The sequence below is a fragment of the Mustelus asterias genome, chromosome 3 (assembly GCF_964213995.1).
Source record: "Mustelus asterias chromosome 3, sMusAst1.hap1.1, whole genome shotgun sequence".
NCBI lineage: Eukaryota > Metazoa > Chordata > Chondrichthyes > Carcharhiniformes > Triakidae > Mustelus > Mustelus asterias.
Window position 1 is genome coordinate 148,417,182 of NC_135803.1, and position 22,987 is coordinate 148,440,168.

Consider the following 22,987-nt stretch of genomic DNA (forward strand, 5'->3'; position numbering starts at 1 on the left):
ATTGTGGAATTCTCATTCTCATAAAGTTCCTACAATTTTGCAATAAGGAGGCGCACTGATGAATTTAAAAAGCAAAGCATTTTACCTTAAAAGGTCAAACTAGCTTAAAGAGGGTGAGTTACAAAGATCCTATTGCTACAGTCTATTTATTTTGCAGTGCTTGCCAAAGATTCTTGGTTCTTTCTCCCTCGGGGACCAACTTCTAGTGTTTTTAAAAATCAGCTGTATTCAATAACAGTCTCACACCCTACTGTAGCTCGCTGATCCAGTCAAACTAACCACACATCCAGTGGGGGAAGCCCAGCAGAAACAAATGATCTTCTAGCCCATTTACACTAGCTTATTTTTATGTCAGAGGTGATTAGAATAATTGTATTTTGTAAGTTGTGTGTGATTTGGCATTTTAGTAAACTCTAAGTAGAGACCTTCAGCAACAGAAGAATCCAATACAACTATCATTTTTTGTTTCTGCATCTCCTTTTATACAGTTTAAAAACTTAATCAAATGCAGTCCCTCCCAAAACAAAATTAAGGCTAAATATACATATATACACACATACAGCAGTTTTTCCATGTACAGCAGTCAAGAAAACCTTTCCATTACCAAACATAAATACAAGTTAATCAACTTCAGGGCCACAAGTTTACAAAGGTTGTCCAATTTATGGATTACAGTGATTTACAAAATGGTACTGTTTATGTACAAAACATTTCAATTAGAAAAATGTATGTCAGTAGAATATACATTACTTCAGTACAATCGATCCAGGGCCTGTTGAGACTTGAAAGCAACTTTTGGCATACGGCTGTCCAAATCCAAATTAATTATTTTTACTGTAATATAATGAATAACGTTGCAGTACAAAAGGGACATTAAACAAAGAAATCATCCTTGTATTCATGTAAAATGTTACGGATAAGACTGTGACAAAACATGGCTCTTCCTGCCATAAAGCCAAACGGCAGGCTTTATTTTTATTTCAGCCATTTTGTGACCAATGTTCACTGAGGAGCATCTGTTAAGTATTGGCAGTGGGGAAAGAAGACACCCAAAAACCTAATGCAATACGGTAGCACAAAAATCACAAAATAATAACACACACAAGTATTGAATAATTTATCGTGCCTCTGTTGCATGGAATATTGACAAGCAGAGGCCACGTACTTCCAGAGTGCGGAGGTATATATCTGCACAGGTGCTGGTATCCAGTTTAAAAGCGGCTTTGATAAAAGTGCAAAACATGTTACCCTCTTGGGCATGTTGCGACGCACAGCTAAAAGGAACTTAGAGAAGGCGGGAGAGGAAATGAAACAACAAAGTATCGGTGTGGTGGTGGAGTGCTTTTCCATGTGAACAGAGTAATAGAACAGAATAACACGTCTCGTCTCAATTAGTGGGAGCTTTGCAAAGATTTCTGGATCTCTGGGAGTGGGGGAGAGGAGGAGGCTGTTACAGTATTGTTGATTGCTATGCAGAGGAGAATGCAAGTGAGAGGACAATAGGTAGGGGCAAGATAAGGCATGATGTTTGTGACATTCTCTGCCCCACTCCGATTTCTGAAGGTAGGCACTCACCAACCTCACTTACACAAAGTACCAGGTGTTGCTGATGAGCAAACCCAGCATTGTTTTTTAAAAAGTTTATTTATTAGTATCACAAGTATGCTTACATTAATGCTGCAATGAAGTTACTGTGAAAATCCCCTAGTCGCCACACTCCGCCGCCTGTTCGGGTACACTGAGGGAGAATTTAGCGCGGCCAATGCACCTAACGCGCACATCTTCAAACTGTGGGAGGAAACCAAAGCCCCCGGAGGAAACCCACGCAGACATGGGGAGAACGTGCAGACTCCGCACAGACAGTGACCCAAGCCGGGAATTGAACCTGGGTCCCTGGCACTGTGAGGCAGCAGTGCTAACCACTGCGCCGCCCATGGTGCATTAGGCATCAGCTTCAGGGTAGAAAAAGCATGAAAGAAATTAGAAAAATTTTAAAAAGGGATGGGGGAAAAAGGAAACAAATAGCTTCATAATACTACGCAATTAAAATCTCTCTCTCTCTCTCTTTCATCACATCTCATTGCTATGACATAAAACAAGAACAAGGGTGTGTCTCCTGCTGGTGGTATTTTTACCATAAACAGGCACTCAGTTCTTCAATGTTAATGGAGGTACAAAATCCAGGTCCTGGCAATGGTAGGGATGCCCTATACACCCGCAAGTGGCACAGTACTGATTTATAACCACAAGGTCAGGAGTGTGTTGTATGGAGAGTGGACTTTATGGGTGAGGAAGTTCAGACTCTAAATTGTAGTGCTCTATAGCATCGCCAACACAACACCAACCCAGTCGCCTACACTGTAGATTCTTAAGTGAAAGTCAGATCAGTATCTTGAGCTGAACAATCAGATTAATAAACCTCCAACTCAACCCAACATACTTTGCTAAAGGGGGTGGGGAAAATTGTCCCATACAGGAACCACTTGTAAGCAGGATTTTTAAAAAATGATAGTTAATTCTATCCCATCACATTTCTAATTCTGATCTTTCCTGTTATAAATGCTACTTAGATTATATTTCACTTGCCGTGAATGTTGTTTTTTTCCCCTGCCCCAGCGAGTTCAGAAGAAGTAGAAATTATCTTATTACCATTTCCCAAATTATCTTCTAAAGTTGGAAATGCAGCTCTTAGAAGTTACTGCAAGTTAGCTGTTGCTAAACATCGGCTGTTGCTAAACACAACAATTCCAAAGGTTGTTGAATCAAGCAATGGTTATTTGTACACGCACCTATATGTTTCATTACACAACTTTAATAAAAGCCTGGATATGTATCTCGGTGGATTTTGCAAGTACAGGCAGTGGAGAGAAGGGATTCCACAGCTATAATAGGGCACGTGCACTTAATTAGTGAAACTGGCAAAGTACTCGGCTGTGGATATGTGAAATACAAGAAAGAATTAAACTGGAGCATAATAACTAATTACTGACAAGACTCCCATAAATATTCACATATTTCAGAACCTCTGTTGGATTGATCACCCCCTCCTGAATAATGATCATTGTTGTGAGCTATCACGTAAACTTAGAATCACGCCATATCGCTTTCCTTTTCCTGGATCTAACTGGAAAGAAGGTAGCACGACACAATTGCAACTACAAAGTAAAAAATATCACTACTGAGCACCATAAAAATAAATTAGAAATTTAATTTTGGTACCTTGTATTTGCTCCTGGAGATTTTGCAAGTAATTTTTTTCCAGCAGCAGAAAATGTCTGCTTACATCTCAAACTTCAATCCTTATTTCGGCATACTGGGTTAAACACAAGGTAAATCTCTTGGCATACTTCATTAGCTGCTCTCAAACTGGATAAGCTTTAGTGTGGGACGGATGTTTGAACTTTCCTTCAAGAGTTCTAGTTTTGTAAATACACAATATACCAAAATTGCAAAGACGCACATACTAAAAGCACAGTATTGCATTACCCCAATGCTCAGACTGGATGGGTTTGGGTACCAGTTCTAGTGCAAGGTAACTACATTGCTCTGCTATACTGCCACATAACAGCATTTTGTATCACAATTTCCATAATGGTTGTTTTATGAAGCCCAGTAGAAAAATAAAGTGACAACTGGAGACAGATTGCCAAAAATGGAAAAATGTAAACTGCAACCTGTGATTAATTGATGATTTAAGTGGAGATCAAGATTAATGGTGATAAACAGTCCACCAACACACATCTATTTAGGCTAAGACAATGTTCTTAATTATCACCCCTAATTGATTTTTTTTAAATAATGGAAAGTTCACTGTAGTTGTGGGTTCCTAATCTTGGTTGAGCATTTCTGTGGAATATTGTGGACTTCTAGCAGTTCAGGCTCTCACTGTATTCAAGAAAGGTTACTCTCATGGCATATCTGTCTCACAGACATTATATACATAAAGTATATTTCACCCACAGAACATTAAACTGAGTAGTTAAGTGCATGAAAATCTAGTCAGCAGATTGGAAAGTGTTACATTAATCCTTGGGGAAGAGGGGGAGTTGGTCCAAGGTCTTACCCAACTCAGTTCCTGAGCTAGCTGTCAAAGTGTTTGATAAACCTAAGGTAATGTTTTTTCTCTCCTTCTGGGAAAGCAATGTGACTGTCACCTTGTTGGAGCAGAGTTTCAGTCTGCGTCCCAAACAGGTACAATACTGGTGATGCTCCCTGCAATGTCCACCCAATGTGGTAGTTAGGAAGCTGGAACCACCCGTTTCCTGGTTTGGGTTTCAGATAAGGATAAGATTCTGGGATAAGACAGGGAAGCAGGAAAGGGTGAAATGCTCTTTCAGATAGCCAGTGCAGACATGATGGGTTGAATGGCCTCATTCTACGCTGTGAAGAATCTGAGATTGAGTAACATTGTCAGTAAACCATGGTTAACAAACAGAGGGTCCACTTCAGTTCACTGGGGCTAAAAAAAATCATCTGGAGGCCAAGTAAAAGCTGCTGTCTTTGATGAACGATGGGAGAAGAGATGTGGTTGGCAGGAGCAGTGAAACAGGCCAGTAGTGGGCCACACGGCATCATTTTTGTAAGACTCAATTGCTTCTCCTCACCTACCACATTTTATTTTCAAGTTACATTTTTGGAAAGGGTTTCCTTTTATGGATTATCAGTTAGGCCTCTCAAAGCACAGACAAAAAGATCTACTGCAATGTGGGAGCTCTGTCCCATTTCTCTTTTAAAGCTCCATTCCACAGCAGGCGTACGATCTTGATTTGAATGTGTGAACTACCTCCCATCTGTTTCAGGCCATAGTGCTGGCATTCAGTTCTTGGCATGCCTGAGGAGTTGACTCAGGAGGTAAAATGGATGCACAAGATGCACCGTCAACAAGCTAGTTGTCTATTTGTCAAGTGATAAACAGGCCAGTTGTAAGTTTCCCCCCCCCCTCCCACGCTGCGAAATCTTCCCTGACAGCAAGATCAAGACTAAAAATTTAGTTCACTAGAGAAGTCCCTGGCATGAACCCACAACTCTGCTATCATGGCACATCATATCAGCATACCAATGTTGTGCCACCTAATAATTTCAAATATTAAAATATGCTCCTGAACTTTTCACCAGTTTAGTTATTTAAATTGAAATTCAAGCTGTAGAATACCCCATCAGGTTATCGACCATTAGCTTCACTGAGTACACAAGGTTACTAAAAAGATGTCCCCTGCTTGGAGAATTAATGTTATATTATCACAGGGAGACCAAGAAACTGCCTCAGACAACAACGTTTTACTTCATTTAACTCCCTCAAAGGTCAGCCCAACTTCCAATTAATAATGCTGCCGTTAGACTTTGTTGACCATGTCTAGACACAAACAAATATGGGTTGGGCCAATATTTGCATGTATATAGATGACAAAACATAAAGCAGCAGCATATAGGATATCAAAATCTGGAACTGCTCTGTTTTACAAGTTAATTCTTAACATCTCTTTCAGCTCTACAAACTGTCCTGTTGCACTTTGGCATCAGTATAGAAGCAGTCTGATGGCTTTGAGGACGAGCATGTAACCATTCTACCTAAAAGGTATGAATTGGAGTTTCCCGATCCAATTTAATACATCTTTGACAAGTTGCCTTAGGACAACATTGTGACATGAAGAACAGTCTATTAAACACTTGCTAGTTCTTTGATAATCTATTGCTGGGCTCCCAATGACACCCACCGCTACTTCTCAAAGGCAATTAGGGATGGGCAATAAATGCCTAGCCAGTGAAGCCCACATCCCGTTAAAAAGAAACTTGAATTTACTCTTGTCCACCAGAATCAGATTGATTCTTTTCCTCCCTCGGATAAGATCCATTTTCCTCCACTGCTCCGAATCCCGAGGAGCCCAGCACATCTCAGTTCAAATCACCAACATTTTAGTTACTGGTACTTTTTAACCAACACGCGTGCCAACATAAACTTCCCCAGATACTCGGCAAAGCCTAAGAATATTAGAAAGTAAAAACAAATTAACGGCACTGAGTCACAATGGCACATTTCAAGTCATCAGGCAGCAAACTTTGAAGAGTCTAGCACCCAATGCAGTCCGAACATTCTGAATTCACAACAACTTTGCTCCACACAGCAAATCACCGCATGTCCCGGCTGCAGATTTCACACATCTTCCGTCACTCACTCTCTGTGACTTTTAATTGACTCGCCGCTGGCATTTTCCCTGCAGGAATAAATAAAAATATTTCTGGATTCAAAATTGGTATTATTTCATTAGACAATTGCATTACAAAAAGTGTAATAAGTCACTTACTTCTCCGCCCAAGTTTCTACTTTTAGCCCCCTTTCCCCGAAGGAGAACTCATGATTCCACTATCCAAATTTCCCGCACAGGCATTTTTAAAGAGTGACCAGGTACATAAATCCTGCCCAATGTTTCCCTTCTCAGTTGAATTACACTACAGCTCCTTCTAGCAGCCCCGCTGCAGCTTCAGCTGCACCAGTTATCACGTGACACATCAAGAAGCAGACCTTAGAATTTCTTGACATATTTCAGTCAATAATAATACCCTTGTATTTACCAAATGTGCCAATAAGGATGGGGTTTGGGTAAGCAAGAGGGACTCCTGCAGTCATACCCCAGAAAGCAGTGAATACCTTCAGGAAAGACAGAGGACAAATAAATTGCTGAGGTAAGCAAATCACATGTGGTCATTGCCCCACTGGTGGGCGGGCCTTTGGTAACTTTGCTGTTTAGCTTGGAACTGCACCACAAAGAGCATGAAGATTTCACATTTGATCACTTGTTTGGGCTGATTTAGCTGATCTCAGGTGGTAGAACTAGAATTGGCCTCACCATTTTTGGGGCAGGGTGAGGGGTGGGGATATAATCCACTCCTGATGCTGTCAAGTGACCCTGCTGCAAAGTGCATTCGGGTTTGCTGGCGAGTAACATAATCGGGCATCACTGTGACGTGCTCTTTGATCCAATTACCTGTACACTCACTAAACAAAGAATGCCAATTTAGACCAGATGCTGGAAGACTGGTTGCACTTGTGGAATAGTAACCCACCAAGTCTAGGGGCGGAATCCTCAAATGGCTGTTACTTAATTTAGTGAGTCCAGCTGAGTAAAGTTCATGATTCAATCTCTAGACTATCTTCAATTAGATGATTTCAGCTTGGGAGGAGGCAGAGGCAATAAAATTGGGCTTTACTTTACTGGTTTACAAGTGAGATAAAAATCAATCAATGAGGGTTCACATTTGTGATTGCTGTCCAGGAGTCCACAATGTGCCCCTAAGGAGCTCAAGTGCTTAAAATAGACCCTCATAGAAGACAACCTCTTTGATAAATTTCCTGAATGTATTAGCAACTTGAGGCTAGTTGGTCTACTTTTAACTGTGTACCTGGATTCAAATTCTGAAGGAACATATTAGGATCTTTAATAAAATTAGCTTTCAGTTTAATGCAAAAATTGCACAATAAGGTTATTTTGTAGACGTGTCCATCTAATCAGAGTTTTATAATGCATCTCCAAAAATTTATTTGAAAGGAAACATACCAACTAGTAAAGTTCGAAGAGCCATCTGGAGTGCCTCCATTCTGACCTCCACTACCTGTAAAAGAAACTCTAATTCAAACAGCTTGTTCCACCACACACACACACACAAAGAAAAATCACAACTCGTATTTTGTGTGATCGGAATGGACAAGAGTAGCCCCAGGGAACTTTCCGACAATTTTCCTCTTCCATTCACTTCACAGGAAGATACTAAAGAGTCACTCACAGCATGAGGGTGTCACCTGTAAGGCAAGCAATATTGCCCAATTCGATATAACGGAATGGTTTTGTTGGCAATTTCAGAGTCCAATGCAGAGTCAGCCAGATTTCTGTGGGTTTGGGATCACACATGAGCCAAACTGGGTAAGGACAGCAGATTTCCTTCCCTAAAGGACATTAGTGAGCCACTTCAAATAAAACTTCAATCTATTATTTTTGTGGTCACCATTACTGGGACTAGCTTAATGTTGAGGCAGAGAAGGAAAGAAAAGGAGGCAAATCCTGCACTCCGGATCCCACTACCTAACTGGATGTCCTGTCCCATGTGCCCAAAGATCTCTGGGTTGAGAATCAGCCTATTTACCTCAAGACCCTGGTCACCCTATTATAGAAAGGATATTATTAAACTAGAAAGAGTGCAGGAAAGATTTACTAGGATGCTACCGGGACTTGATGGATTGAGTTATAAGGAGAGGCTGGATAGACTGGGACTTTTTTCTCTGGAGCGTAGAAGGCTGAGGGGTGATCTTACAGAGGTCTATAAAATAATGAGAGGCATAGTTCAGCTAGATAGTCAATATCTTTTCCCAAAGGTAAGGGAGTCTAAAACTAGAGGGCATAGGTTTAAGGTGAGAGAGGAGAGATACAAAAGTATCCAGAGGGGCAATTTTTTCACACAGAGGGTGGTGAGTGTCTGGAACAAGCTGCCAGAGGTAGTAGTAGAGGTGGGTACAATTTTGTCTTTTAAGAAGCATTCAGACAGTTACGAGGGTATCATGGGTATAGAGGGATATGGGCCAAATGCGGGCAATTGGGACTAGCTTCAGGGTTTAAAAAAAAAAGGGCGACATGGACAAGTTGCACCGAAGGGCCTGTTACCATGCTGCAAACCTCTATGACTCTATGACCCATGGCAAAAACCCATGACCCTGAGTAGATGTGATCCTCAAATCGAGGGATAGCTAACAATGACTTGTGGAAGAGGAATAAAACATGAAAACACATTGCATAAAAGAAATGCAAAGTTATGTTCAGAAGTTTGAAGAACATTCTCAATAACGAGCATGAAGGTAATGAATTATTTCACGAACAAAATAAATCAGTAATGGGTCAATGCCGATATCCTGCATCATTCCTTATTCTTTACTTTATTAACGATTCATGGAATTGTGTAACAAAAATTAAGGCCCAACAGTAGTGTTCCGATTCATTCATGCGCATAGATCTCCGAAGGTGGCAGGACATTTTAAGAGCGTAGTTGACAAAGCATACAGGATCTTGGGTTCATAAACAGGAGGTATTGAGGACAAAAGCAGGGAAGTTATGCTGAACTTTTATAAAACTCTAGGCCACAGCAAGAGCACCGCATCCAGTTCCACACACCAGAGGGTGCAGAGGAGATTCACCAAAATGATTCCAAGGATGAGCCAACAAAAGTATTCCAGGAATGAGGGAATTTAGCAACAAGTTTAGGTTCAAGAAACTGTGTTGTTCTTGGAACAAAACAAGATTGAGAGATATAAAAGACTATGACACTTGGGCAGATAAAGAAAAGCCGTTCCCATCGGCTAATGTTGAAATAAGTAGGGGAAACGGATTGAAGAGTTTGAGTAAAATAATGGGGGGAGGGCGGTTAGGGGAGAGGGGTGAGGTAGAACTTTTTCTTTTACGCAGCAAATAGTAATGACTTCAGCTTCCAAAGGTATATTGATGACACACAGCTCTACCTCTCCACCATCTTGACCCCTTCACTGTTTGTGCTGTCAGGTGGCTTGTCTGGCATCCAGTCTTGAATCATCCACCATTTGCTCCTACAAACACTGGGAGGACACTGATCCCATTCCTCGTCCCACCTTCTCCAATTATATTACATCCCCATTCCTCAACACCCTGAACCCTGTCCCCATTTTTCCCACTACTTTGGCTATGCCTTCAGTTAATCTAGTACCATGCTCTGGAAATCTCATTCCATCTCTCTCTCTCACCCACTCTCAAACCCATGCCACTGAGTAAGTTTTTTTGTCACTCTTCCTAATAGCTTCTCCTTCGGTCTGGCTCCCATTTTCTGGTTAAAATTTCTGAACTGAATGGGACATTTTCTATATTAAAGGCACTATATAAATGCAAACCATTAAAACACATATTAGCAGCAGCGCATTTCAGAGATGTAACACATATCAGAGTCCAGATGAAAACCTTATAACATCTTCACCTTCTAATATAAATACATCAATCACAACATCAATCACAACATACAGAAATTGCTTCAGACAATCAGTGACCAATAAATTAAGTAAGCAAGGCATTCTGTGTCAGCAATTATCACACAAAAGCCAATGGGATGAATTATTGGTGGAGGCAAGAGAAAATGTTGGCTTGGACAATTCTCTGTTCTCCTTCGAATAGTGCCACAGGATCTTTTGCCATCCAGCCTGAATCAACAGGACAGAGCAAGGCAAGTAAATAAGTTCTGTAATATGCCAAGCATCAGCCTTGGTTAGGAGCACAAACACTAGTCTATGCTACTTAACTCTAATGGGCTCCAGGTTACTTTATTCTGTAGGATCCATAATAATCTGAACACTTTTAGCTATCTGTTAAATTAAAAAGAAAATTCAAAAATATTACTACATTACTATCCAGTCCCTATGTCACAATTAATTCTATGAACATCACTGATATTACACCAGCTCAAAGAGGTTCAATGACATACTGATAAGAAAAGTAGAAATTTAACTTTACATTATACATTCCAAATGTTTGGCAGTGAGTTTTGATGAGTAGCTCCTTTTTTGTTTAGAGAAAAGCAAGGAATCTAATGTTGATGATTGAAATATTACTGCCAAAGAAATGAATTATAAACTTGCCTTTTAAGTCTATGTCCCAAAGCTCTTTACAGCTAATTAGATTATTTTGTGAAGTATAGTCACTATTACATATAATGGAACATGAGAAGGTGGCTTAGCCCCTCAAGTTTGTTCCACCATTCAATTAGATCACAGTCGATCTGTACTAGATTCCTATTATCTTCTTTGCGAAGAAATGCATCCAGATTTCATTCCAATATGGCCCAAGCTCACAACCTTGGATACCCTAACTTGAGGAAGTATTTGATTTGAATACGTTTGTTCAATTGTATCTTGTACAAAGGCTGGGGCAGCCATAAATCTGTGGTCGCATTATAATACTTAATATAGTTTTGGATATTAATGTACCTATTCCCGCAATGCAACATTCATAGTAAGAGATCCCAGAAGTATATTACAGAACATATTTACCATATAATCAATGCAAGCAATCTGACTCATAGCTACACAGCAATACAGTTTCAAATTCGGCCTCAGTTCATCCTCCCCACCTCTCATAAAGTAATTCACAAGATCACAATGATTACAGCATGGAAGGCCATTTGGTCCATCATGTCTGCGCTGGCTCTCCAAAGGAGCAATCTACCTCGTGCTACTCTCTGCATTCTCCTCACAGCCCTGCACTTTCTTCTTTTTCAGATGATCTTGAATGTTTCAATTGTACCTGCTTCCACCACACTCTCAGGCTGTGCATTCCAGATCCTAACCACACGCTGTATGAAAACATTTTTCCCCATGTCACCATTGCTTCTTTTACCGATCATTTTAAATCTGTGCCCTCTTGTTCTTGATCCTTCACTAATGAAACTAGATTTTCCCTATCTACTCTATTCAGACCCTTCATGATTTTTAATAATTGCTCACCCTTTCCTCACTATACAGAGTTCAATTGTAGTTTTAACTAACATATATCCAATACTCTCAAACTAGTCAAAGCGACTATGTTTTCCCCTTCCTACATTTAAATGTAATCAGTCAGTAATGAGACCTGAACTGAGTTCGCTGTTCTCAACCAGGGCAACAGCATTGGGGATATTGTTTTTAGCACATCTGCCTTTGCTTTGGGGGCAAACTATGAGGAATTTATCGAGCCTGAGCTTCACTATTGATCTTAAATTGCAACAGGAATTACGTTTAGTTACTGTAAAAATTACACAACTTGCGTTTAGGTACTAAGAGTAAAATGTTCCACTGCACTTCTAAGGAGTGGCTATCTGATCAAATTTGACGTCAAGCCACAAAAGGAGTCATTAGAACAAATAATGACAAAAATAATCTCTCCCTCAATGTCAACAAAATGGAAGAGATAGTCATCGACTTCAGGAAGCGTAGTGAAGGACATGCCCCTGTCTACATCAATGGGGACGAAGTGGAACTCATTCAGCTTCAGGTTTCTGGATGTCCAGATTGCCAACAACCTGTCCTGGTCTCTCCACACCAACGCTAGTTAAGAAAGCCCACCAAAGCCACTACTTTCTCAGGAGGCTAAGGAAATTTGGCACATCAGCTACGACTCTCACCAACCGTTACAGATGCACCATAGAAAGCATTCCTACCGGTTGTATCACAGCTTGGTATGGCTCCTGCTCTGTCCAAGACCACAAGAAACTACAACGGATCATTTACGAAGCCCAGTCCATCACGCAAACCAGCCTCCCATCCATGACTCTGTCTACACTTCCCGCTGCCTCGGAAAAGCAGCCAGCATAATCAAGGACCCCACTCACCCCAGATATTCTCTCTTCCACCTTCTCCCATCAGGAAAAAGATACAAAAGTCTGCGGTCACATACCAACCGACTCAAGAACAGCTTCTTCCCTGCTGTCATTAGACTTTTGAATGGACCTATCTTGTATTAAGTTGATCTTTCTCTACACCCTAGCTATGACTGTTACATTACATTCTGCACCCTCTCCTTTCCTTCTCTATGCATGGTATATTTTGTCTGTATAGCCCGCAAGAAACAATACTTTTCACTGTATACATGTGACAATAATAAATCAAATCAAATAACCAAAAGTTTATCAAGAGAAAAGTTTAAAGGAGAGAGAAGCAGATTTAAGGAGAGAAGTACAGAGTTTAGAGCTGAAAGCCCAATCACCAATGGCAGAGCAGTTAGGGATCCGCAAGATATCAGAATTGGAGGAGCACAAGAGACCTTAGAGGAGAATCTGAAAACAAAGATGAAAATTTTTGAATGTTGGTGTTATAAACTAGGAGCTAATGTATGTCAACAAACACAGAGGTAATGGTCTTGGTACCAGTTAGAACTAAGGCAGAGTTTTGGATGAGCTCAAGATTATGGATGGTGGAAAATGGAAGCCCAGCCACTAAAATGTTGGAATAGTTAAGTCTAGAGGTAACACTTCAAAAGTATTTAATTGCTTGTGAAAGTTATGATAGAAATTCAACAATTCCTCCTTTCTTTAAGATGCATGTGTGGACATTAGTCAAGAAGTGATGTGAGCTCAGTTGTGATTCCCCCACGGAAGTGTAGCTAGTCAACTATCATTCTCACACATGAAGAATGCCACTTAAATAAAGCAATGAAGAGTTATCAGTGCTTGTGGAACTGCACCTCAGCCTGTCACCTTGTGCGATTTCCTTCATGGTTTTTTGAAGCAATTTTCTCTGTTGCTCCTATCCTGAAGATGCAGACTAATGCTGTGGTACGAGAGGCAAGAATACATCTAGGCCGAAAACCTGTCTAAACAATTAGTTCTCATGGCATTAAGTGACAGGTTTTCGAGATGCTAGGGACCCTAACTGGTGTGTAAGCTAAAACTCAATTCTACTTTGAGTGACTGAGGGGTTTATTCTTCACTCAAGTCTTCTATGAGCTACTCCTTGGTTGAGTCTCCTTGAAAACATGCAAACGGCTGTTTGTAATTCTCTGAAATAGCTTGTTTTCTTCTTTTTCTCTATTCTCACTGTTTGAGAAGGCAGCTGTCTCTCCTTGTCCTTCAAAAGTATGGCAAAGCTTGATTGCTGCCCTTGCCTTGTAGCTTTATTCGTGGGCACCAAGCAAAAACAACGCATTCTGATTTTAACTAAATTGAATTACAATCTGCCCAAGCCCATTTCTATATCCATCTCAAGGTTCCCAGGTGAGCTTCGCCCTGACATTACCACTCCATAAGTCTTATTTAACCTTTAAGAGAAGTCATCAAAAGGATCCATATCCAGAATTTCCACGTCTGTCCTTTTAACTTTTCTTAAAAGCCATGACTGGAAGTCCATAATAAGTCCAAAGCTTTCCAGCTGCCAAACTTCATGTTGTGTTCCACATACATCCACTTTCCAGGAACGGATGACTGGAAAATTAGTGATGGAAACCATAATGGATTTTATCCACTTTCTCTGTAAGTTCTTCCACTGTTGTCTTGGAGAAAAGCTAAACCAGCACAGCTCAAATCTTGGTTTGTTATGGTTCAGTTACAGAACTCCTTAGCCAACTAAGAGTATAAGAAATAGGTGAACCACACGGTCCATCAAGCCTGCTCTTCCATTCAACATGATCACGGCTGATCTTCCGACTTCACAATTCCCGATATTATACTCCAGCTGCCATCTTGTTACCCACTCACGCAACCTGCATATCTCTTTGTAGCACCTCTGTATCAGAGGAGATGGAGATTCACTAAATACTAATTAATTCTACCTAATAAGGGTGAGAGGAATAGTTTCCTCTTATAAATTTACTTACATTTATTAAAAGCATTATTCAGCAAGTGAAAGGGCTAGATAGCCTGGCTCAACTTCTCAGTGCTATGCAGCGATCTCTCATTAGGTGTTACAATGATGAAGTATGGTCTCCTCCTGGTGCGTTTTCTCTCTGTTCAGTTATACTGTTTTTGCTTTCTTTTGATTTACATATTTTTTTCTTTCAACTATTTATGGTTGGAAGGGGAAAATAAGTGATTGTGCACTTTTTTTTCCTGTTTGCATTCAAAGTGTTTCATTTGACAAGAGATCCTACTCTACAAGCTGGCAGTGGTCAGTTGAGTGCTTTATGTCTCACTGCCAAGCCAGAGAATTGTAGATTTTAAAAAAGTACTACTTTCAGAACCTGTGCATCCAGCATCCAATCAGATTGTTTAGCGCAAGTCTGGAAGAGTATTGTTTTGTTTTACAAATTAGTTCCTTTGGATTACAAATCAAAACAATGTGACTGTTCAGGTGTTAGTAGAAAGATCCCATGACACTTCCTTGAAAAGCAGAGAACTCCGTAGAGTGCCAGTCAACATTCAACCTCAACTTATACAAACAAAACAGATTACCTGCTCATTCCTCCCATTGTTGTTTTTGGGATCCTGCTCTCCTCAAAATGGCTGCTGCATTTACCTATAAAATGACTATGCTCCAAAAACAATTCATTGTGAACATTATGGGATACGCTGAGCGCATGACGATACCAATGCCATTTTAAAAATATATAATTAACCACTGTTTGGTTCAATACTCGTACACTAAATTCAAGATGAAAAAATCAAGATCTACAATTAAATTGCAATTACAAAAACAAATATTTCTTGGAGCCTATGTGGACGAGAGCGGGGACATTTTTTTTGTTCATTCACGAGGTGTGGGCGTCATTGGCTAGACAAGCATTCATTGCCATCCCCAATTGCCCTCGAGAAGTTGGTAGTGAGCTGCCATCTTTAACTGCTGCAGTCTATGTGGTGTAGGTAAACCCACAGCGCTGTTGGGGAGTTCCAAGATTTTGACTCAGCGATTGTGAATAGCGACATATTTCCAAAACAGGAGGGTGGGTGACTTGGAGGGGAACTTCCAGGCGGTGCTGTTCCCATATACCTACTGCCATTGTCATTCTGGATGATAGTGGTCATGGGTTTGGAAGGTGCTGTGTAAGCAGCCTTGGTGAATTCCTGCAGTGCATCTTGTAGACGGTACACACTGCTGCCAGTGTGTGTCAGTGTTAGAGAAAGTGAATATTTGTGGAATGGTTGTCAATCAAGCAGGTTGCTTTGTTCTCTATGTTGTTGAGCTTCTTTAGTGTTGTTGGAGCTGCACTCATCCAGGCAAGGCACCATTACAGTCCTGACTTGTGCCTTGTAGATGCTGGACAGGCTTTGGGGAGTCAGGAAGTGAATTGCTTGCCGCAGGATTCCCAGCCTCTGATCTGCAGCCGTACTTATCTGGCTTCTCCAATTCAGCTTCTGGTCAATGGTAACCCCCAGGATGTCGATAGTGGGGGATTCAGTGATGGTAATGCCATTGAGTATCAAGAGATTCTCTCTTGTTGGAGATGGGTATTACCTGGCACTTGTGTGGCATGAAAGTTACCTTGCCACCATCAGTGCTTCCTCCAAGTGGTGTTCAACATGGAGAAGTATTGATTCATCAGCTGAGGGGGGGTGGTATGTGGCAATCAAGAGGAGGTTTTCATGTTTGACCTAATGAGACTACATGGGGTCCAGAATCGATATGGAGGAATCCCAAGGCAATTCCGACCCGACTGTATGCAACTTGGCCACCCTCTTTGTTGGCCACAGGCAGGACCGACCCAAGGAAGGTGATGGTGACGTTGTCTGCAAGATATGATTCAGTGAGTATGACTATGTCAGACTATGAGACAGCTCTCCCAATTTTGACACAGGCCCTCAGGTTTTAGTAATGAGGACTTTGCAGGATCGACTGAACTGGATTTCCCGGTCATTTCTGTTGCCTAGATCGATGCCGGTTCATCTGTCCAGTTTCATTCCTTTTTGTAGGAAAAGCGGGTTGATACAACTGAGTGGTTTGCCAGGCCATTTCAGACAGCACTTAAGAGTCAACCACATTGTTGTAGGCCAGACCAAGTAAAGCCAAAAGAGTGAATCAGATAGGTTTTTACGACAATGCATATCATTAGACTTTTAATTCCAGATGGTGGGATTCAAACCTGGGTCCCCAGGGCATTATCTGGGACTATGGATTACTATCCAGCAATAATACCATTATGCCACCACCTCCCCTGCATGGAGGAAAAGCAAACTGACCACAGCATCATGGGCCATTCAAGTGGGGGGTAGTAAAAATGAATGTAGTAGTGATGGGGAAACAATATGACTAGTTCTTTGCATCTGAGAGCAGTGGTCAAGAAAGCTACGTTGCCTGCCCAGTGTCAGGGTAAATCAAATCAGAGCTGGAGAGGAACATGGAGTAGGAGGGGGGAAGATCCAGTTGCCATAGTCCATGTAGGTATCAAAGACATAAGTAGGACTAAGGAAGAGACTCTTGACAATGTACAAGCAGCTAGGAGCTAAATTAAAAAGCAGAACCACAAAAGGCAATAATCTCCGGATTACTACTTTAGCCATGGGAAAATTGGCAGAGTGTGGGAAAAGATGAAGTTACTCACTTGGGCAGGAAGAACAAAAAAGTAAAAGGTTATTTAAATGAAGAGAGACTACAGAATACTGCAATACAGAGGGATCTGAATGTCCTCGTACATGAAATACAAAGAGTTAGAATGCAGCTACGGCAAATAATTGGGAAGGCAAATTGAATGTTGGCCGTTACTGCAAAGGGGTTGGAGTATCAAAATAGTGAGGTCTTGCTCCAATTGCACAGGGTGTTGGTGAGACAACATGTACCACGTACAGTTTTTCACTCCTTATTAAAGAAGCGATCTATATATCACATTGATGGCAGTTCAACCAAGTTTCACTGGTTGATTTCTGAGATGAAGGGATTCTCTTATGAGAAGAGTTTGAGCAAGGTGGACCCATTTTCATTGGAATTGGAATGAGAGGTGATTCCATTGAAAGATACAATGCTCTTAGGGGCCCTAACAGCTAGATGCTGCGTAGATATTTCCTACGGAGAAATCTAGGACAAGGGGCATAGTTTCAGAATAAGGAATTGTCCATTTAAGATGAAAAAGAAGGAATTTCTTTTCCCTGAGGGTTGTGAATCATTGGAATTCTCTACCACAGGGACTAGTGCAGGGTGAGCCATTGAATATACTCAAGGCTGAGATAAACAGAATTTTGAACTATAGTTGAGTCAATGGTTCAGGGGAAGAGACAAGAAAGTTGTGTTGAAGTCAAAAGTAGAACAGCCATGATCTTACTGAATAGCAGAGCTGGCTTAAGGGGTTGTTTGGCCAATCCTGCTCCTAGTTATGTTCTCAAATGCCAGTAATCATATCCGAGGTCATTGTAAGAATACCTCACACACTGCTATTTTTCCCAAAAGGAAATCTTTAAACATGCTTCCGAGCAACAAATGGCTTGATCATCTCTAAATTAGGAAGTTAAAACAAGGAGAATATCTCTACACAATCTAATTTGTCAACAACTTGATGAGTAAAGCACAACAGTGCATCTCCACAACAATGGAGCCATAGAAACGGAAATAGCATGTTTGAATCTCAGACTTTGCTGAGTTAAGTCAGTAAGAATTAAGAAGTAACAAAGTTTCCTGAACTAAAGCGAGATAAAGTTGGGCTTAGTTATTTGGCAGAACGGTTGGGATCATTCATTGCTGCTGACATTGTCAACAAGGATTCTTGCTCAATAAAATAACCTGCCACTATTATCTAACTGAGCTTGTGGGAAGTGACCATTTATAGAGTCTCCCAATATTCTTGGCTCTTCGCTAGAACACACAAACTAAGCAGCGTCTTGTTAATGTTTCCTGTCACCTGGTCTTTAAAGTGAACAAGCCCTGGGCATTACTTTGCATAACAGTAACTTGATGCCAGGGATGCTTACTCAAGACCACACACAGCATGGTAAAATTAGAAAATGTCCCTCATCGCCCACCCACAACACCAGGATTGCCGACTGTGATTAAATGCATTCCTGGAGGCTTCATCATGTAACTTGCCCCCATATTCTTGTTATTAGTTGGCCAACACATCCATCCTTGTGACATACGGCCTTCCTACACCAATAAGTAAAAAGATTCATTACCAAATTGGATGATGCCTGTCAGCCAGACAGCTTTATCACCTCACCTCCCCCCCTCCCACCCATTTTCAACATTTCTAATAATTGGTAAAGAGAAATTATCAAAGAAAGTTGACAATTAAGGCCCAGAGGAGTTTCAATTTTTCTAAAAATTGGCAAAGAGAAATCAAATAAAGTGACAAAAACGTTTTTTTTAATGTCCAGGTGATTCCCCCCCAATTTCAATATTTCTAACAATGGGTAAAGAGAAATTAAGAAAGTGACAAGAGCAATCTTTTGTTGATTCCTCCCCCCCCCCCCGCCCGGGGCTGCACAGAGCCATGTCATGGATTAATGTCCCCGTTCCTGGAGACTCCAGGCCAATCCTGGAGCGTTGGCAACCTTTCCCCACACAGACACACACCTTGCCTGTAGTACATGTCATTGACTGTGGCCCCGTAAAACTTCCAGGCCATGTGAATGGCCACCAAGCTGCCGAGCAGCCAGCCCAGGAGGATTTTGAAGATGGTCACCCTCATGTCGTTGCTGCTCCAGTCCTGGGCGAACTCGCCGCAGAAGGAGAAGAGGCGCTCCAGGAGGAAGGAGAAGAGCCCGAGATCCCACGGCGGCGCCTCCATCTCCCCGCTCCCGCTGCTGCATCACTCGGGAGCGGAATTAGCCCGCCCGAATCAGCCCAGCGATTCCGCCCGCCGTCTGCGAGAGCTGCCCGGCGGCTCCCAGCTGTCTCTCTCCCCTCTCTCCTCCTGCAGGCCTGGGGCCTAGCCTGACCGCTCCGCTATCTCACCCCGCCCCAGCAACCGCACTTTCGCCACTCCACCCCTCACCTCACCTCAATAAACCCACCCTCTATTCCTGAAGGAATAAAAACTAAATAAAATCCTCTTTTTAACGCATGTCCACTTCTGTCCCAATCACGACATAAACTTCCTCACCATCGGCGAATCTGTTAATCGGAATAGAAACTCGGTGGCTCCGGCCGGATGGGACAATCTACTGTTACCCTGGCAACGGGAACCAGCGATTCACCTCCTTTCCTTTCAAATCTGCTGCCAACTCTGGGCAAACTAAATTATGCTCATGTTTACCACCTTGTATGTACAACTTTTGTTGTATGTTTCTAATATTCAATGTTAATTTTTAAAAAATTAACAATTAAAAGTTAATTCAGCTGCTTAAGGTTACAAGTATGGCATCTAGAATCCCGATGTGGAGATGCCGGCGTTGGACTGGGGTAAGCACAGTAAGAAGTCTCACAACACCAGGTTAAAGTCCAACAGGTTTATTTGGTAGCAAATACCATAAGCTTTCGGAGCACTGCTCCTTCGTCAGATGGAGTGGATATCTGTTCTCCAACAGTGCACAGACACAGAAATCAAGTTACAGAATACTGATTAGAATGCAAATCTCTACAGCCAGCCAGGTCTTAAAGGTACAGACAATGTGGGTGGAGGGAGCATTCAACACAGGTTAAAGAGATGTGTATTGTCTCCAGACAGAACAGCTAGTGAAATTCTGCAAGTCCAGGAGGCAAGCTGTGGGGGTTACTGATAATGTGACATAAATCCAACATCCCGGTTTAGGCCGTCCTCATGTGTGCGGAACTTGGCTATCAGTTTCTGCTCAGTGACTCTGCGCTGTCGTGTGTCGTGAAGGCCGCCTTGGAGAACGCTTACCTGAAGATCCAAGGCTGAATGCCCGTGACTGCTGAAGTGCTCCCCCACAGGAAGAGAACAGTCTTGCCTGGTGATTGTCGAGCGGTGTTCATTCATCCGTTGTCGTAGCGTCTGCATGGTTTCCCCAATGTACCATGCCTCGGGACATCTTTTCCTGCAGCGTATCAGGTAGACAACGTTGGCCGAGTTGCAAGAGTAGGTACCGTGTACCTGGTAGATGGTGTTCTCACGTGAGATGATGGCATCCGTGTCGATGATCCGGCACGTCTTGCAGAGCTTGCTGTGGCAGGGTTGTGTGGTGTCGTGGTCACTGTTCTCTTGAAGGCTGGGTAGTTTGCTGCGGACAATGGTCTGTTTGAGGTTGCGTGGTTGTTTGAAGGCAAGAAGTGGGGGTGTGGGGATGGCCTTGGCGAGATGTTTGTCTTCATCAATGACATGTTGAAGGCTCCGGAGGAGATGCCGTAGCTTCTCCGCTCCGGGGAAGTACTGGACGACGAAGGGTACTCTGTCCACCGTGTCCCGTGTTTGTCTTCTGAGGAGGTCGGTGCGGTTTTTCGCTGTGGCGCGTCGGAACTGTTGATCGATGAGTCGAGCGCCATATCCTGTTCTTATGAGGGCATCTTTCAGCATCTGGAGGTGTCTGTTGCGATCCCTAAAGTGCTGAAGGAGGCCATTCTGCCCATCGAGCCTGCACTGACAACAATCCCACCCAGGCCCTATCGCCGTAACCCCATGTATTTACCCTGCTCAATCCCCCTGACACCAAGTGGCAATTTAGTATGGACAATCCACTTTCCTCCGGGTGCTCTGGTTTCCTCCCACAGTCCAAAGATGTGCGGGTTAGGTTGATTGGCAATGCTAAATTGAACCTTAGTGTCGGGGAACTAGCAGGGTAAATACGTGGGGCCAAGGGGATGGGTGGGATTGTGATCGGTGCAAACTTGATGGGCTGAATGGCCTCCTGTACGGTAGGGATTCTATGGTTCTATGCAGTGGCACAGTGGTTAGCACTGCTGCTTCACAGCGCCAGGGACCACAGCGCCAATTCCAACTTGGGTGACTGTCTGTGTGGAGTTTACACATTCTTCCCGTGTCTGCGTGGGTTTCCAGTGCATCGGTTTCCTCCCACAGTCCAAAGACATGCTGGTTTATTGACTACAGCTCAGCCTTCAACACTATTATTCCCACGAAACCCATCACCAAACTCCGTGGCCAGGGCCTCGGCACCTCCCTCTGCGACTGGATCCTGAATCTCCTAACTCACAGACCACAATCAATAAGGATAGAAAACAACAGCTCCTCCACGATCATCCTCAACACCGATGCCCCACAAGGCAGTGTTCTCAGCCCCCTACTATACTGCTTAAACACTGATGACTGTGTGGCCAAATTCCCCTCCAATTCGATTTTCAAGTTTGCTGACGACACCACCATAGTGGGTTGGATTTCAAACAATGATGAGACAGAGTACAGGAATGAGATAGAGAATCTAGTGAACTGGTGCGGCAACAATAATCTCTCCCTCAATGTCAACAAAATGAAGGAGATTGTCATCGACTTCAGGAAGCGTAAAGGAGAACATGCTCCTGTCTACATCAATGGGGACAAAGTGGAAAGGGTCGAGAAGTTCAAGTTTTTAGGTGTCCAAATCACCAACAACCTGTCCTGGCCCCCCATGCCGACACTATAGTTAAGAAAGCCCACCAATGCCTCTACTTTCTCAGAAGATTAAGGAAATTTGGCATGTCAGCTACGACTCTCACCAACGTTTACAGATGCACCATAGAGAGCATTCTTTCTGGTTGTATCACAGCTGGGATTGACTCCTGTTCTGCCCAAGACCGCAAGAAATTACAAAAGGTCGTGAATGTAGCCCAATCCATCATGCAAACCAGCCTCTCATCCATTGACTCTGTCTACACTTCCCGCTGCCTCGGCAAAGCAGCCGGCATAATTACGGACCCCACGCACCCCGGACATTCTCTCTTCCATCTTCTTCCATCGGGAAAAAGATACAAAAGTCTGAGGTCACGTACCAACCGACTCAAGAACAGCTTCTTCCTTGCTGCTGTCAGAATTTTGAATAGACTTAGCTCACATTAAGTTGATCTTTCTCCACACCCTAGCTATGACTGTATCACTACATTCTGCACTCTCTCCTTCTCTGTGAATGGTATGTTTTGTCTGCATAGCGTGCAAGAAACAATACTTTTCACTGTATGTTAATACATTTGACAAAATAATAAATCAAGTCAAATCAGATGGTTAAGGGCATTGGCCATGCTAAATTCTCCCTCAGTGTACCTGAACAGGTGTCAGTGTGTGGCGATTCGGGGATTTTCACAGTAACTTCATTGCAGTGTCAATGTAAGCCTACTTGTAACACTAATAAATAAACTTTAAATCTTTGGATTGTGGGTGGAAACTATAGCACCCGGAGGAAACGCACGCAGATACGGGGAGAACATGCAAACTCCACACATACAGTCACCCAAGGCTGGAATTGAACCCAGATCCCTGGCGCTATGAGGCTGCAGTTCCAACCACTGTGCCACCATGCCACCCATAGGCGAGGTTTAAATGCCAGGTTTATTTTTTAAAACAAAATTATTTCCATTTAATGAGAAATTAATTGAGTATTATTTTCCTATTTCTCAGGTGCTTCTTAAGATATTGCTTGTTTTTGAATAGTAGATGTTATGGCAATGATACGTTCAAGAATATCAACTTGGAAAACTAACAAAATCTTATTTATT

At 42.3% G+C, this 22,987-nt stretch overlaps 1 protein-coding gene across 1 annotated transcript; it reads right to left on the bottom strand.

Annotated features, from left to right (window-relative positions):
* Nucleotides 1-455: 455 nt before the first annotated feature.
* tcta (T cell leukemia translocation altered) lies at nucleotides 456-19,353 on the bottom strand. The gene is made up of 3 exons (XM_078209883.1): nucleotides 18,962-19,353; nucleotides 7,554-7,608; nucleotides 456-6,212 (listed from the first exon to the last, which is right to left on the bottom strand). Exons 1-3 carry the CDS (start codon nucleotides 19,173-19,175, stop codon nucleotides 6,170-6,172), a joined length of 312 nt encoding a protein of 103 aa, XP_078066009.1. The 5' UTR covers nucleotides 19,176-19,353; the 3' UTR covers nucleotides 456-6,169.
* Between the last annotated feature and the right edge of the window lie 3,634 nt (nucleotides 19,354-22,987).